General features: G+C 38.6%; 1 protein-coding gene across 1 annotated transcript in view; it reads right to left on the bottom strand.

The window, feature by feature from the left end:
* The window catches only part of GBE1 (1,4-alpha-glucan branching enzyme 1), a 342,498-nt gene extending 332,510 nt beyond the window's left edge, over positions 1 to 9,988 (bottom strand). The window contains exon 1 of the mRNA XM_058296064.1: positions 9,428 to 9,988. Within this exon, the coding sequence (XP_058152047.1) occupies positions 9,428 to 9,579 (152 nt within the window). The 5' untranslated portion in view covers positions 9,580 to 9,988. The remainder of the gene's footprint in view (positions 1 to 9,427) is intronic.
* Between the last annotated feature and the right edge of the window lie 5,177 nt (positions 9,989 to 15,165).

The raw sequence follows: 15,165 nt of genomic DNA, 5'->3' as shown, positions 1-15,165 counted from the left end.
ATAACTACACACCTATTGGAACCACTAACATAAAAAACAGCAGTAATACCAAATGCTGTGAGGATGTAGTTAAGCTGAATCTCTCATACATTGCTCGTGAAATGTAAAATGGTACAGCCAGTGGGGAAAATAGTTTGGCAATTTCTTATAAACTAAGCATACACTAACCATCAGACCCAACAATCACACTCCTGGTCATTTATCCCACAGAAATTATTAAAATGACTACATATATGGTAAATATTTATATCTTAGCTTTATTTTAATATTTGTAATATTCCAAAACTTGAACCAACCCAAATGTCCTTCAACAATGGATAAACAAACTATGGTGAATCCATATAACAGAATACTACTTAGCAACAAAAAGGAATAAATTATTAACACATGCAACTTGGATAGATTTCAGTATTATTATGCAGAGTACAAAAAAAAAAAGCCAATCACAGAGGATTATATACAGTATTATTTCATTCATATATTGTTATCAAAATGTAAAATTATAGAGATGGAAAACAGATTAATGGCTGCCAAAGGTTACAGATGGAATGAGGGAGAGAACATGAGTATAAGAGGCAGCATGAGAGTTTCTTTGTGGTGACAGAACAGTTCTGTATCTTAATTGTAATGGTAGTTCCATGACTATATATGTAGTAAAATGGCAAAAAAACTATGCACACACACAAATAAACGAATAAAAGTGAAATCTGAATACGATCTGTAGATTGCACCAATATCAATTTCCTGGTTTTGCAACAAGTTACCATTGGAGAAAGCGCCTTCAAGGGTACATGAGCCTTCTCTGCCCTATTTTTGCAACTTCCTGTGAGTCTATAATCATCTCAAAAAAATTTTAATTGTTACATAATTCTTAATTTTTTTTGTAAAGATTTATTTTTATTTATTTCTCTTCCCTTCTCTCCCATTGTCTGTTCTCTGTGTCCATTCGCTGTGTGTTCTTCTGTGTCCACTTGTACTATCAGGTGGCACCGGGAAACTGCATCTCTTTCTTATTGCATCATCTTGCTGCATCAGCTGTGTGTGTGTGGTGCCACTCCTGGGCGGACTGCGCTTATTTCACACAGGGCGGCTCACCTTGCAGGGTACATTCCTTGCGTGTGGGGCTCCCCTATAAGGGGGCGCCCTTGCGTGGCACGGCACAGCTTGTGCATGACAGCACTGCATGGAGCCCAGCTCACCACACCCGTCAGGAGGCCCTGGTATAGAACCCTGGACCCTCCACATGGAAGGCAAACACTCTATCAGTTGAGCCACGTCCGCTTCCCTAATTCACAATTTTATAAGCATTCTCCACTATATTTTTTAATGTTCTTTGACTTTTAAGATAGTTTAAACCTACTTCAACCAAACTTCAGTTTTGATAACCCTCTTATTTTCATGGCTTTTTCATAAGTATTTGTGAGGAGGGTTTTACCTAATACTTCACAGATAGTATATTATTTTGAATAAAAGTCACACTGGGAAGTAGAGCAAAAAGAGACTTGTTAATTTCATTACTTGCTCATCACCAGCAAGCAGGACTTAAACAACCAAAACGGTACTGACAACTAAAATGGTCCACAGGATGGAAGAGCCCCAGGTAAAAATAAAAAACAAACAAGCAAAGGAAAATATCAAAAGATTTTAATTCAGAAAAAAAAGAGCTGGGGTTAGGGACAAGAACATGGAAATGATAACATGAATTCATTTGTGAACCTCCAGGATCCTGGATTAACAACCACTCCTCTAGAGAAAAAAGAATTTAAAACAATTAAAATACAACAGTAATTCAGGTTATTAGTTACTCACGATCTCCAATTAGTAGAAGAGAATTATCACATATAATAGACCTATAAGCCCTTTGGAAAGAAAACTAATATGATGTCACACACACCAATAATCTATTCTGATATCAAAGAGGAATCACCTTCTTCCATAAATTGCCCTTAGTCCTATTGTCAAAGACAAAACACTAGACTCAATCATGCTGACACTCCTAAATTAATGAAAGTCTAAGATATGTATGTTCTAAGGAACCATAGTTACATATCATCTTAAGCTTTAAAAAGACAAACATAGAAAAGTATAAAGTTAAATCCCCATAATCCTTTTATATAGTTAGATAACAAAAGACAATTTATGTTTTAACAATTGAGCATAAATCAATGACACCCTTAATTTAGTTCTCCTTTTCCCAAGCCCACAAATACTGTCTTCCAAATAACTTTAAGATAAAGTTGACAATTTTTTAATGATTCCAAGATATTGTGGGAAAATGTTATTTGACAAATTGATTTCCTCTCAAACATTCTCATATAGTTTGTTGCTTTTGTTTTTGTTTTAAGAACAAAATTTCTACGAAAGAAAAGAGAACACAGAAAGAGTCCCCAAGCAAGGGGGTTAGGTAACTGAGAACAGATCATCTCTTCTTTGACCAGGGCAGCCAAAAGCCTCTGTATTTCCCCCAAGAATAGAGTCCAGAAAAAAACTCATCAGGTCTAGCAACATAAAAGCTATGGCTCAGAGATTAGTAATATTCATGGACATGGTTGTACACTTCTCTTAGGAGGAGGAGGAGTGCCTGAACTCTGCTCAGAAGGATTTTTACAGAGATATGAAGTTGAAGAACTATAACAATAAGTCTCTCTGGGCCTTTCTATCTTTAGCCACACACAGTCTACTCTTTGGAGCAAGGAAAGAGAAAGAGCCCTGGGAAATTTTGATAGATGAGACGAAGGACATTTGTCAGGAAAATGTGTGTGCAACTAAAAGCTTTGATTATTCAGGCTCACTTTCAGCTAAAGATGACCATGGAACTCTTCTGGACAATATGCAAATAGAAAGAACTAGATGGAGTTTATAGAAAAAATAACATTTGCTTGCCTAAAGTGGACATAATGAGCTGGCACATGTTCTTCTTAGGAAGATGGATGTAGTGTCTAAATGTGCTGAGCCATCTTCTAAGCATAAGAATGAAGAATATATGCTAAGGATAGTAGAACAAAAGGATTAAGAAGGATGACTCCATACTAAAGCCTAAAAAACTCACCTTTGCATTCTCTGTGAGAATTATTTCTATAACTCACAGACTGTGGAATTTTCTGATAATTTAAGGAGTGTTGGATTTTCTGTTACAGGTACCTAAATGCATATCTGATTTTATCAGGTTTCTGAACAGCGTGCATAGCTATATTTTGCAATTATTCATAATTAAATATAACCTGTGGCTAGGTGCTTACTATGTATGAAAATGAAAATGAACTAGATTGATGATATTAACATGATTTCATTAGTAAAACTAATATTTAATTCTTATTTGCTGAATATTTGGAAAACTTGTAATTTATCTATATGAGAAGAATGTTTGTAAGGTTGGCTTCTAATTATCATATTTTTGATAGAAGACCCAGTGTATGTGCAATGGATCTACTAAAACACATGTGACTATTCCATTCGTTTTACTCATCCTATTGCAAAATCGAATCACCCAATATCCAAAAAAGAGGGGGAAAAAAAAGAGAAGGAAGGACAGGATTTTAAAGTTTAAAGATTTTAAATATATCATATATATTTATATTCATAATCCACTAGATTAATTCCCATATTTTCAAACTTTAAGCAATTATATTTCCTTCTTCCACATTAGTCTTATTTTCAGTTATTCTTGCTATTAGTAAACTGTGTATGAATATTCCTCCAACTATCAAGCATTCAGAAGGAAGAAAATCCCTGCAGCTGTTTGATGCCCAAGAATATGAGCACTTTGCAGTCAGATGAAAGAAAAGACAAGACAGAGCAGGAAGATCAAGAGAAAAGTGACTTTGAATTCCTGCAGGCTAGTATTTACCTCTCTCAAAAAAGGAAAGCTTTGTGCTCATTACATCCCATGATTCATCTTGCCTTCGGCTTATAGTAAACTGGCAATTTCTTTCTCATATCCTCTCCAAATTAAGGATCAAAGTTTAAACACATTCTTTTCCTTCACTATTAGATTATTATTAAAAATTACCACCTCCCTCACCTCATTCACACAATCACTAGTACTAGGAAAAAGAAGGAAACCCCTGAAGTAAAGATGCCCCTAACTAGCAAAATGAAGAGCAGTGGACAATTTCTGGTCACGGTATTTATCTGATGATTGATTTCAGAATACAGCATTAAAGAAGCTAGCAATAATAAAAATCCTCTGAAAAGAGTATTCTAGGAAACACTTAAGATGGAAGGGGAATTTGCTACTAATATTATCATCATCAAATAACTATTTACATATACACCTAGTCCTCAAGATATCCCCACAAAACAAGTCACACCCATATTTTACAGAGGAAAAAACTGAGGTTCATAAAGGTTGATTAATTTGCCCCTGGATTCAAAAAGCACTTAATAGTTACGAGAGTCAAGATACAAGCCCTTTCTTGCTCTTTTTACTTTGCAACATAGTCACTCAGTAGTACTCTAATAAATCTTTCTATATTTTTCCATTTTACAGGTAAAGAAACTAATTTTAGAATCTAAATTATTCTAATCACTTAAACATCAAAAACCAGTAGAGCTTTGTAAGTTAATCACTGTAATGTTGTAACTTAAACAACTCAAATAAACCGCAATGGAACTGTATAATACATCAATGAAAGTAAACTTTGTAACGTACACTTAATGTGGAGTTTTATCATTTGTCAATGTACCAGGTTCCTGTTGCCATGAAACAGAAGGGTGCTTCTGTGAGATATTAAACACAAAAGAATCCTGGATTCAAAACAGTGGTGTATATATACTGATGAGCTGATATCTCCACAAGAAGAGAAGCTACTCTTTAGTAAAAAATAAGCTTACTTTGGAATGAAAGATACCTGGCAGCAGCAATTCTCTCCAAAGAAAACACTTTCATGTTTTCTTTTAATACCTGTAAATGTGTAATCGAAGGTTAATGTATGCTTTTAAATAACATCAGCATGATCTACCTACCAATTGTAACACTACAACACATTTCACAGGGACTATATTATTATCTTACTGCCTAACTAGGACCCAGCTTGGTGGGAGCTGAGCTGAATCCTCTAAGAAGAGCCATATAAAGATTCATTTCTCAGGAGTGGAGCAACAGGCATCAGAGCCTAAACTAAACCAAAATGCTCCACTGAGTCACTTTAAGGCACTTTGAAAATGAGAAGAGGTCAGAAACCCTTGACCATGACTGTGGAGAATTCAAGAGTGACTCTGGAATTAATATAGATCTCAACTGCAAAGGGCAAATGAATCCCCTAGTATAGAAGAGCAAACTGTGTGCAACTCATAATCTTCTAATTCTTCCCTGCCTTCTAAAATCACTAACATCTGATTTTCTTCAGAGCCCACAACTTGGGTAGGCCCTGAGAAAAAGTACTTCATTCAGCTATGATGTAAAACTTCTGTGCTGCAAGAATCAATTTTGATGTTGTCACTGATACACACCAAATCCAAACTATTTTTCAATTTTGAGAATATACCAATGTTTGTTTCGATTTCTAACAAAGTACAGATCTTCACTATAATTCCAATACTTAACTGATGCGAGCTCACAAAACCTCGTGGGCATGCAACTTGACCTCAGGCTCTACCAAAATTAATATTCCTTCAGAGGTTAAACTTTTAGGGTATGTGGAGTATGGGAGGAAGTATCTAATAAATAACTAGTTTCTTGATTTACTCTGTGTTCTAGTTTCATGGCTACCAAAACAAATACCAAGAAATGGGTTGACTTAAACAATGGGAATTTATTGGCTCACAGTTTTGAGGCTAGGAAAGTCCAAAACTGAGGTGATGCTTTCTCCCTGAATACTGTGGCATTCTGGAACTGGCTGTAGGTGATTGTTGGTCCTTGGCTTTTCTGTCACTTGTCACAAAGCAATGCACATGGAGACATCTTCTCCTTTCTCTGACAGGTTCCACTGACTTGCAGCTTCTGGCTCTCCCTGTGGCTTCTCTTTCTTTGTCCAATATCCTTTCCTCATAAGAACTTCAGCTACATTGTATTTAGGCCCACCCTCACCCAGTTTGGGTACACCTTAATAACATCATCAAAGGCCCTATGTACAAATGGTTTCATACCCACAGAACCAGGGATTGCAATCTCAATATGCATTTTATAGGGAACATCATTCAATCCCCATTACTCTGATAATCTTTAGTTCATTTCCTGAGCATATATCCCTCTCTTCCCAGATTATCATCTCCTGGTAACTAACCCTTCTTCCCTGTCCATCTATCCTAGCATTCCCAACATTTTCAGCTTAAGGTGAGTTGAACCTAGACACTTGTATGGCAAATAGAAAAATACAGTTTTGGAAGACTTTCATCAGGCATTTACACATTCAAATATTAAAGTAAGTGTTTACTATGAGCCAAGAACAGTTCTTGTAACGGATAATACTACAGTGAGCAGACAGACACAGTGTCCACCCATGGGCATTATCTAATGTGGTATACAGAAGGGTAGAAAGACACCTTCATCACAGTGGATGATTATCCTTAGGAGAGGAGTGGTTCAGGGTGGCAGCAAAGAGGAAGCAGACAAAGGGCCCTTTACCCAGCCTAGAGGAAGGCCTAAGGATGAGGAGATGTCAGAGAAGGCACACAAAATATCTCTAAACTAATCTGTGGGATGCACAGGAACTTATTTTTTAAAAAATAGAAGCGAAGACTGTATCTAGCAGACAAAACAGAATGTACAAAAGAATAGTCAAACTCAGGGCTAGACCATAACATGTCTATAGAATGCGACCTAGACATCCCAGCTATCCCTCCCCACTTAGCTCCCCACATCTGGTTAGATGGCACAGAGTGAGAAGGAGCAGCCAAAGATAAGGCTGGAAAAGTAAACAGGACCCACATGTCAGTCTTGTAGGTCATGACGAGGTAAGTTAAGAGGCTATGAAACCTTCTGTAAGTATTTGTGAAAGCTGGGGGAAAGGGATGGGGTCATGTAGGTATACATGAATAAAAATAAAGGCAGCATGATAAATTAACAGACTTTCACTATCATTTTCCCTGTTTAAACTGTTATAAATATTTGTAGAATTAATTTCAATTCAACATCCTTCATTAAGAAGGAATTTTCCAGGATCTCTCTCCCCAGCAGTTTCTATAAGATGTCCAGAAATTATTGTATTATTGCACTACAAAATAAAAACCCATTATATTTTTTTTTCTGCCTACTGCCCCCCAATAAATGTGGCTTTTTAATTTTACTAATATCCTGGTTCTAAATCATGTCTAATAGTGATTTTGGTATGCCACTTACAAAACAGGCTCTAACTGTTGCCTTTTTTTTTTTTTTTTTTTTCAGAAATCACGAGTTGTCTTCCTTGGGCAAGGACATGAGCTCCCAGCCCTTCAAAATTCTTACAGTTCCAGAAAAGGTAAGCAAGAACAACAAAAGCACAAAATAGAACTTCAAATAAAGAGAATATGGTTAGAGAAGGATGACACAGTCCATCAGTAAGAAATAATTGCCTCCCCCAACACCATTCTTTTATATTGTTATACTCCTAATTTTCCTCACTCCTTAGTAGGGATACTTTGCACCTAAATGGTTAATTGGATGTGTGTATTTGTGTTAGGCTTAAGATAGACTGCGGAGGTGGGTTGCTAGAAATAAACAGAAAGCTGGATGAGTACACATACTATAAAGGAGAATTATTTTTTATTCTTCAAGGGCTAACAGTGGAAGTTACTGCTGCCAAATTACTATTTGATATGCCTAAATGAAACATCTGTGCTGGAAAATGGCAATTACTCAGAACCAAGGTCAGGAGTAGAATCCAGGTCACAGTGAGACATGAAGGCCATTGGAAGAGCCCTTTTACCAAGGTCATTGAATGTCCCCCATTCCTTTATTCTGGCCTTTGTTCCCTGTTGGTTTTGACAAAACTTGAGAAAGGATTTATAATTGCTTCAGCCCCAATGGAGTTGAAGGTGAAGCACATGAAAGAAACATTTAACAAGGGAAGTTTGTGAACATTTTTTTAAAAAAGGAAAAAATCTAAACAAAACATATCCAGAACTTTCTTAGAAATGTCTTAAGCCTCCCTGTACAAAGCATATAAGTAAATCAATGTCATTATTACAAGCACTCAAAAGTGTCTGACCACCACCTTCAATTACATTTTGCTCCATAACTATTTCTTAATCAAAAAGCGTATACTGAACATTTCAAAAGCAATTTCACAAGGCTGTTTCCTAAACCGTTTATACAATGGCACAATCACTTGATTAACTGAACAGTATTTTAAGAAGACAACTTTGAGGCATGTTACTTAGGGTATACAAGTTCTGGAATGAGGCGTGTTCATCTTCGTATCCCCTACAACGCCTTCAACAGTGGTTCTGCTCATAGGAGTTCCTTAAAAAAGGTTTATTGAATTGACTACAGGTAACAAGTGATAATGCCAGGACGTGAACTTCAAGATTTTTGTTATTTTTTTTTTATTCCAAATCAGCCCTTTATTATTAATCCCGATGCTTCTTCACACCAGTAACCAGCTAGAGTTTTTCTATTAAAAAACTGGCTATGTAAAGTCAGTAGTTTTCATTCTGAAGTAGCTCTGCAAAAAGGGCAGAAACCATTAAATCACAATGTACTTGGCCCCTAAATGTTTACTATAATGATTAAAATTTTAATTAACAAAACATTTTTAATTGAGCTGACTAGAATTATCACAACTAAATTGTGGCAATCCAATTTACTACACCACGGTAGGAGACAAGCGAAAACCAAAGCATTCTAAATTGGCCTCTACAAGTTTAGCTTTCCTGTCTCTTCAGAACCGCAATGTCAAACGTGGGCGAATGTTACGGTACGTTTACTCACAAATGTTGGACCAAGGAAAAAGTGGCCAGGACCACAGGGTTAATCTTCCCTGGGAATGGAGACCAGTAATAACCAGGAAAGTATAAAAGCTACAGCATTTAGTGTCTGCCTGAAAGAATCCGAGATATAAATTCAAGATATTTGCTAAGAAATAAACTAGAAAAATTTAACTGCGCAGTTACACACGCCGAGTGTTCTTCACAGGGTAGGTCACAGAAACACTCCGGTGCACGCAAATGTCTTAAACCCAGCACCGGCGCTGCGTGACTCCCCAGTGTTGCACGTAGCCAATGGCGTAATAATGCTGAAGGAAGGGGAGAAGAAATAAAAACAGAAGTTTAAAATAACTTAGCGTTCCAGCGCCTACAGTGAGGGCCGGACGTGTGAACCTGCATGAGCCACAGCACCGTTACCGAAGTCACCGCCACGCCACGCCCACCGAGGCTCCTCCCCAGGGCGGGGCGGGCCCGGAGGGGCGACCCCAGAGTGCGCGGCGGCCGGGGGCGGCCTAAGGCTGGTCCCGCGCGATTTGCGCGGGCTCACTCGCTCTGGTGGGTTCCGTGAGGGGTCGGGTAGTACCTGCGTTGTAAGTCCTGGGCAAAGGGTTTCAGGTACGGGTCGATCTCGAGGAGCCGCGCCAGCTCGGGCACGTCAGCTAGGGCGGCAGTCAGCACCTCCTTGGAACTGTCGGCCCCAGCCGCGGGAGCCGCGGGAGCCGCTTTAGCCGCCATCTTTTGCCGCAGCCCGAGTAGCCGAGGCCCGAGAGGGTCGAGTGGGGCTGGGGCAGGAGCGACAGCCCGAGCTGCGAGGGAGGCGCAAGGGCGGAGCCGGAGGACTCGGAGGAAAACCGCGGTGGCCCCGAGCCCTTTATAGCCAGTGCGATCGCCCGCCCTTCCCTCTTCTCCTCACGCCCAGGGTGGGCGGAGTGGGGGGAGGGGGAGAACGGGGAACTCCAGGTGATTTCCCGGACGCGCGTCCCGAACGAGGAGGAGGCGGTCCCAAGCTAGGAGGAGGTGCTGAGTCCCCTCCGCCCACTCGGTGCCCGCGCGGCTAGCACCTCGGAGCCGCGGGGACCTTCTCTTCCCCGCCTAACTTCTCTCTGCCTTAACTGAGGCGACACTGGAGGTCCCGAGCAGAACTTCAGCCTTGCCGTCACTTAACCTGACCCACTCTTGGATCGAAGCAGACCGCCCGCCTTGCTTTAAGCAATAGACGTTGGCGCCATCCCCTTCCAATGGATATATGGTTTCTTGGAAGGGGTCTTTTCAGAGTTCTGAATTTCCTTGGGGAAGTGTTTCAAAGAGATCTGGTAAATTCACTGTCTGGGGAAAGTCAAATGTGGATATAGTAATGTCGTTGAAAATGTAAATATTACTAACCAGAACTCCCCTAGGTTTGCCTTGTATCCTGAATTTACCAAGGAAAGCAGGATCTTGAATTTCCCACAAAGTATTCTGGTGTTCTGGATATTTTTCCTGGACATACCAACTGGTTCAGAATTACCATGGCAGAAAGTTCTCCCATTACCCATGTCAAAAAAAAAAAAAACTTTTTTTAATTGTTTCAACTATTCAACGATTAAACTTTTCCTTGATGAGAAGATGGTATAGAGAAGAGCTTTAAATTGGAATTCCACTTTGCCACTCATTTACCAAGTGATAGGCAGAAAACCTGTGGCTCAGGAGACTTTGGAATGGAACTTCCTATTCTTTCTTTCCCATTAACTAACTGACTTCAAGCTCAATGACTTCTTTTTTTTTTTTCTTAAGAATACATGATTGGACATCTGAAGAAAAACACACATAAGGTTCCAAACTGCTTTGTACCTGGAAACTGGAGAGGCTTAATAATACTTGCCTCAGTTAAGTGTTGGAAATGGACAATTCCAGGAGCTAAGGAGGAGGAAAAAGTATTGACCAGCCTTGGGCCTTAAGTTTTAAAACATTTAAAGAAAGTTTTTGTGAAGGAGTTAATAAGGACTTGATGAAAGATCCGTGACAGGACTTCAGAGTGAAATCAGAAAAAATAAATCATGCCTAATTTTCCATATAGATGAAATATAGATAAAATGTGTAAACATTGTTAAGATATAAAGCACAAACAAACGCTTGAAACTTGAAAGCAGGGGACTCCACAGACTTTCAGATTTTTAATCTCCAATCCTAAACTTTTCTCAGAAATCCAGGTTATTACAGTTCTCAGAAATCCAGGTTATTACAGTCACCTGCTTCCTAAGAACTCTGTTGATCTGTCTCAGAGACCTAAACTAACTTCTGTTCCCATAATCTCTTACAAGCATAGTAAGGTAGTGCCTTAACTGGTTTCCCCTCTTTTACTCTTCCTCACTCTTAATCCATTCTCTTGTTTCCCAAATATGCACATGAATTACTCAGGCATCTTGTTAAAAAGAGATTCTCAATTCTGGGTTGGTGCATGAGATGTTGTAATTTTAACAGTTGATATGCTGCCGCTGCTGCTGCTGGTTCTGGGCACAGTTTAAATAGCAAGTCTCCAAACAATAAATGAATGATTTATTCATTTATCCAAGCAACGAATAAATCAGAAAATGTAATTTAGCTACTTAAATGACATGTCGTTTTACTTAGAGTAAAATATAAATTCCTTGTGACCCCCTAACAAAGCTTGTGTAATCTAGTCCCTTACTAACTTTCTGGCCACTTCTCTCGGCATTTTCCAATTTCACTATGCTCTAATCACACTAACTTTCCTAGAACTCACTGAGCTCTCTGTAACTACTCATTTTTTTTATTTCTAATCTTTCTTTTGCAAATTCTTTTCCCTGGACTCTACTTGGCCTGTTTCTACCCAGCCTTCACTCAGATCTCAGGATAAATGTCGACTCCTCTCCTCTGAGAAGTCTTGGATTCTATTACCTAAAAACATTTTTCAATTTCCTCTATCATATCTCATTCACTCCTAATTCAGCAGTTAACAAAATTTAAGTGTTTGATATTCTCTTTTATTTATAGATTTCCCCATTTAGAATGTAAGCTCCAAGAGACCAGGGACTCTCTTGTTCATCACTGAACAAATATTTATTGAAGTTCCATGTGCCAGGCACTTTAAGTACTGGAGATAAGTGCTGAACAAGACAAGTCCCAGCTATCAAAAAGTTCACATTCTAATGGGAGTAAACAGACAAATACAATTAGTTATAAAAGAAAACACGCACACACAAATGCCAGATGGTAATAAGTGTACTTCAGGGAATTAAAATGAAGCAAATGTTTCTGCTTTAGTTTTGTTGGTTTAAGAGAGCCACTTTGAACTGACATTAAGCTGAAATATAATGAAGAAAAGGAATGAGCCTTGAGAGAAAGAGCATTCCAAACCAAGATTTTGTATAATGGGGGAATATATTGGTTTAGTCAAAAGAAAAAGCAAGCCAGTGTACATGGTGTGTAGTGAGAGGGTGTAGAGTATTAAAAAGAGAGATATGAGAACAAGGCAGCTGTTTGATGATTTAGGGCCTTTAAGTGTGATGGGATCCTATTGGAAGGTTATGAGCAGAAAACTTATATAATCTGATTTGCATTTTAAAAGTATTGTCACTGGCAAATGAATTATTGGAGTACAAGAATGGAAGCAGGGAGACAATTAGGATGTTATTACAGTACCTAGATAAAAGATGATGGTTTGGTCAATGGCAGAAAGAAAAGATGAAAATCAGCAGATTTGGGGTGTATGCCATAATGAATGTCTATACTGTTATAAAATCATTTAGGATTGGAACACCAAAACAGAAGATATATTTTAAAAATAGAATTGCTGAGACTTGGCAACTAATTGGATATGGGAGCAACAGGAGGAATTAAGGAAGATTGAGCTCTCTGTCATTAGCAAGAGTAAGGTGATCCTACACCCTTGGAAGATGGAGAATTTAATTCAAGGTGCCAGCTCCTAGATATCTAAGTGGAGATGTTAAATTGGAAATGTAATTTGAGTGCCTAATGGATAATTTAGATATGAAGATAGCAATTTAAGAGTCATCCATTATGGTTATTAGTTAACAGATGCAAATAGAGGATGCACATACTTTTTAACTGCGTCATTTTGGTATTCAAATCTCATGCCACTTAGAAATTCTGATATACCTCACAATAGTGTATCTTTTGTGTATTCTTACTAGCAAAGAATATTTTGTCAAAGTTTGATTTTTCAATAGTTTGTATTATAAAAACACGAAGTTACTAATAAATGACATAACATGGATGAACCTTGAAAACATTATGCTAAGGAAAAGAAGCAAGTTACAAAATACTACATATTGTATGATTCAGTTTATATGAAATGTCCAGAAGAGGTAAATCTATTGAGGCAGAAAGTGTATTATTGGTATCCTAGGGCTGGAGAGGTTGGGGGGAAATAAGTGGTGAATCCTAATGAGTATGGGTTTTCATTTAGGGGTGATAAAAATTATCTAAAACTGTGGTGGCAACTCTGTGGGTATACTAAAAGTCTTTAAGTTGTACATTTTAAATGGGCAAATTACATAGTATGTGAATTACATCTCAGTAAAGCTATTTTATTTTAATGTAAATAGCTTAGAACTCTGGAGTAGGATAGAGATGGAAGGAGGACTCCATGAATGTTGAATCAAAGGAAAAAAGGAGTAATCTCCAAGCTCCAGGTAGCTTCTCAGACTCACCAAGCCAGACCCCTCTCACTCAAGCCTGTGTACCTTGTCAGTTGCATAGAGAAAGCATGGCCAGGGTCTTTTCTGCTGCAGATGCAGACTAGAGGGTCACTCCACATCAGTTAGTTAGAACCCCATGCATATTGAGACATAGGGCACCAAGTCTGCAGAAGCTCAAGGTGAAGCACAAGCTGCAGAAGGGTGCCATACACAGAAGGGCCCTCATGGGTAAAAAGAAAGAGCAAAGCAGAACTGGTGATGAGTTTTTGCACTCACTAAATCCGCTTTGTTTTGCTGGACCTCATAAATGTAAAATATACTTTTCTGTATGGATTGGCGTTTCTGGATTGACCCCACCTGGTGCACTGGGGTGGCATATCCTAATAGAAGAAACAGGAGAGAGAAAAGCATCACAGGAAAATATAAGGAAGAGAGGAATTGAGCTGCTGTAAGAAAGGATGGGTCCAAGAACTGAAAAGTGAAAAGAAAAGGGTGTACTGAGATCAAACAAATGATAGAAGTTGGGGAGAAAATTCTGCATAAAAACAAAACAGATCAAGTTTTCTGAAGAAGGAACAGAGGGAGGAAGCTTGCTCGTGGAGATGAAACATTTGCACAAGAAATGCAATCTTTAAAAGTGTACCAAATATCCATGGCAAGAATCAGATGAAGAAGAGCTAAGAAAATCTGAACAGTTAAACACAGGCTTCTCTAAAGGTCCAGAATAAGTTGGACCAAGCTCAAAGAAGGCATTAATACAAAGCCAACCAACCGTGAAATTAGGGGGAAAAACTGACCTACAAGTAACCACATCAAAATAATCAGATTCCCAGACATAAAAAATAAAAATACAATAAATAAAACCATACTAAGAAAGAGGAAGCTATGGCTTAGTTAAGGGAACAAATTAAATTTATGAGGAGATGCAGAATTTGGAACAACTAATCATAAAATCCAATTCAAGGAGGTGAAAAAAGATATGAATATAGAGCTAAAGTATATTGGTAAAACAATGCTTAAACATAAATAAGAATTTTAAAGTTTAAAAAGTAACAACAGGGAAGCGGATTTGGCCCAACAGATAGGGCATCCACCTACCACATGAGAGGTCCAAGGTTCAAAGCCAGGGCCCCCTGAGCCATGTGATGAGCTGGCCCATGCATAGTGCTGGATGCTCACAAGGAGTGCCATTCCACACAGGTGTCCCCTGCATAAGGGAGCCCCACGTGCAAGGAGTGTGCCCTGTAAGGAGAGCTGCCCAGCATGAAAAAAGTGCAGTCTGCCCAGGAATGGCACTGCACACACAGCTGACACAGCAAGATGATGCAACAAAAAGAGACACAGATTCTGGGTGCTGCTGACAAGAATACAAGTGGACACAGAAGAACACACATAGTGAATGGACACAGAGAGCAGACAATGGGGGAGGGCAGGGAAGGGGAGAGAAATAAATAAATTTTTAAAAATGGGGATGAAAGGCACAATAATGTAGATAAAAATATCACTAGGGGGATACAATGGCAGATATGAATAGGCAAAAGAAGGAGTCAATGAACTACAGGACAGGACAATCAAAATCATAGAAGAATAGAGAAAAGAATAGGAAAAAAAAAGTGCTGCAGGGATTTGTGTGACAACATGAAGAGTACAAATATTTTCA

The sequence above is a fragment of the Dasypus novemcinctus genome, chromosome 4, assembly GCF_030445035.2.
Source record: "Dasypus novemcinctus isolate mDasNov1 chromosome 4, mDasNov1.1.hap2, whole genome shotgun sequence".
NCBI classification, from domain to species: Eukaryota; Metazoa; Chordata; class Mammalia; order Cingulata; family Dasypodidae; genus Dasypus; species Dasypus novemcinctus.
The sequence above is the reverse complement of the archived record's forward strand: the minus strand, read 5'-3'. Positions and strand labels throughout refer to the sequence as shown.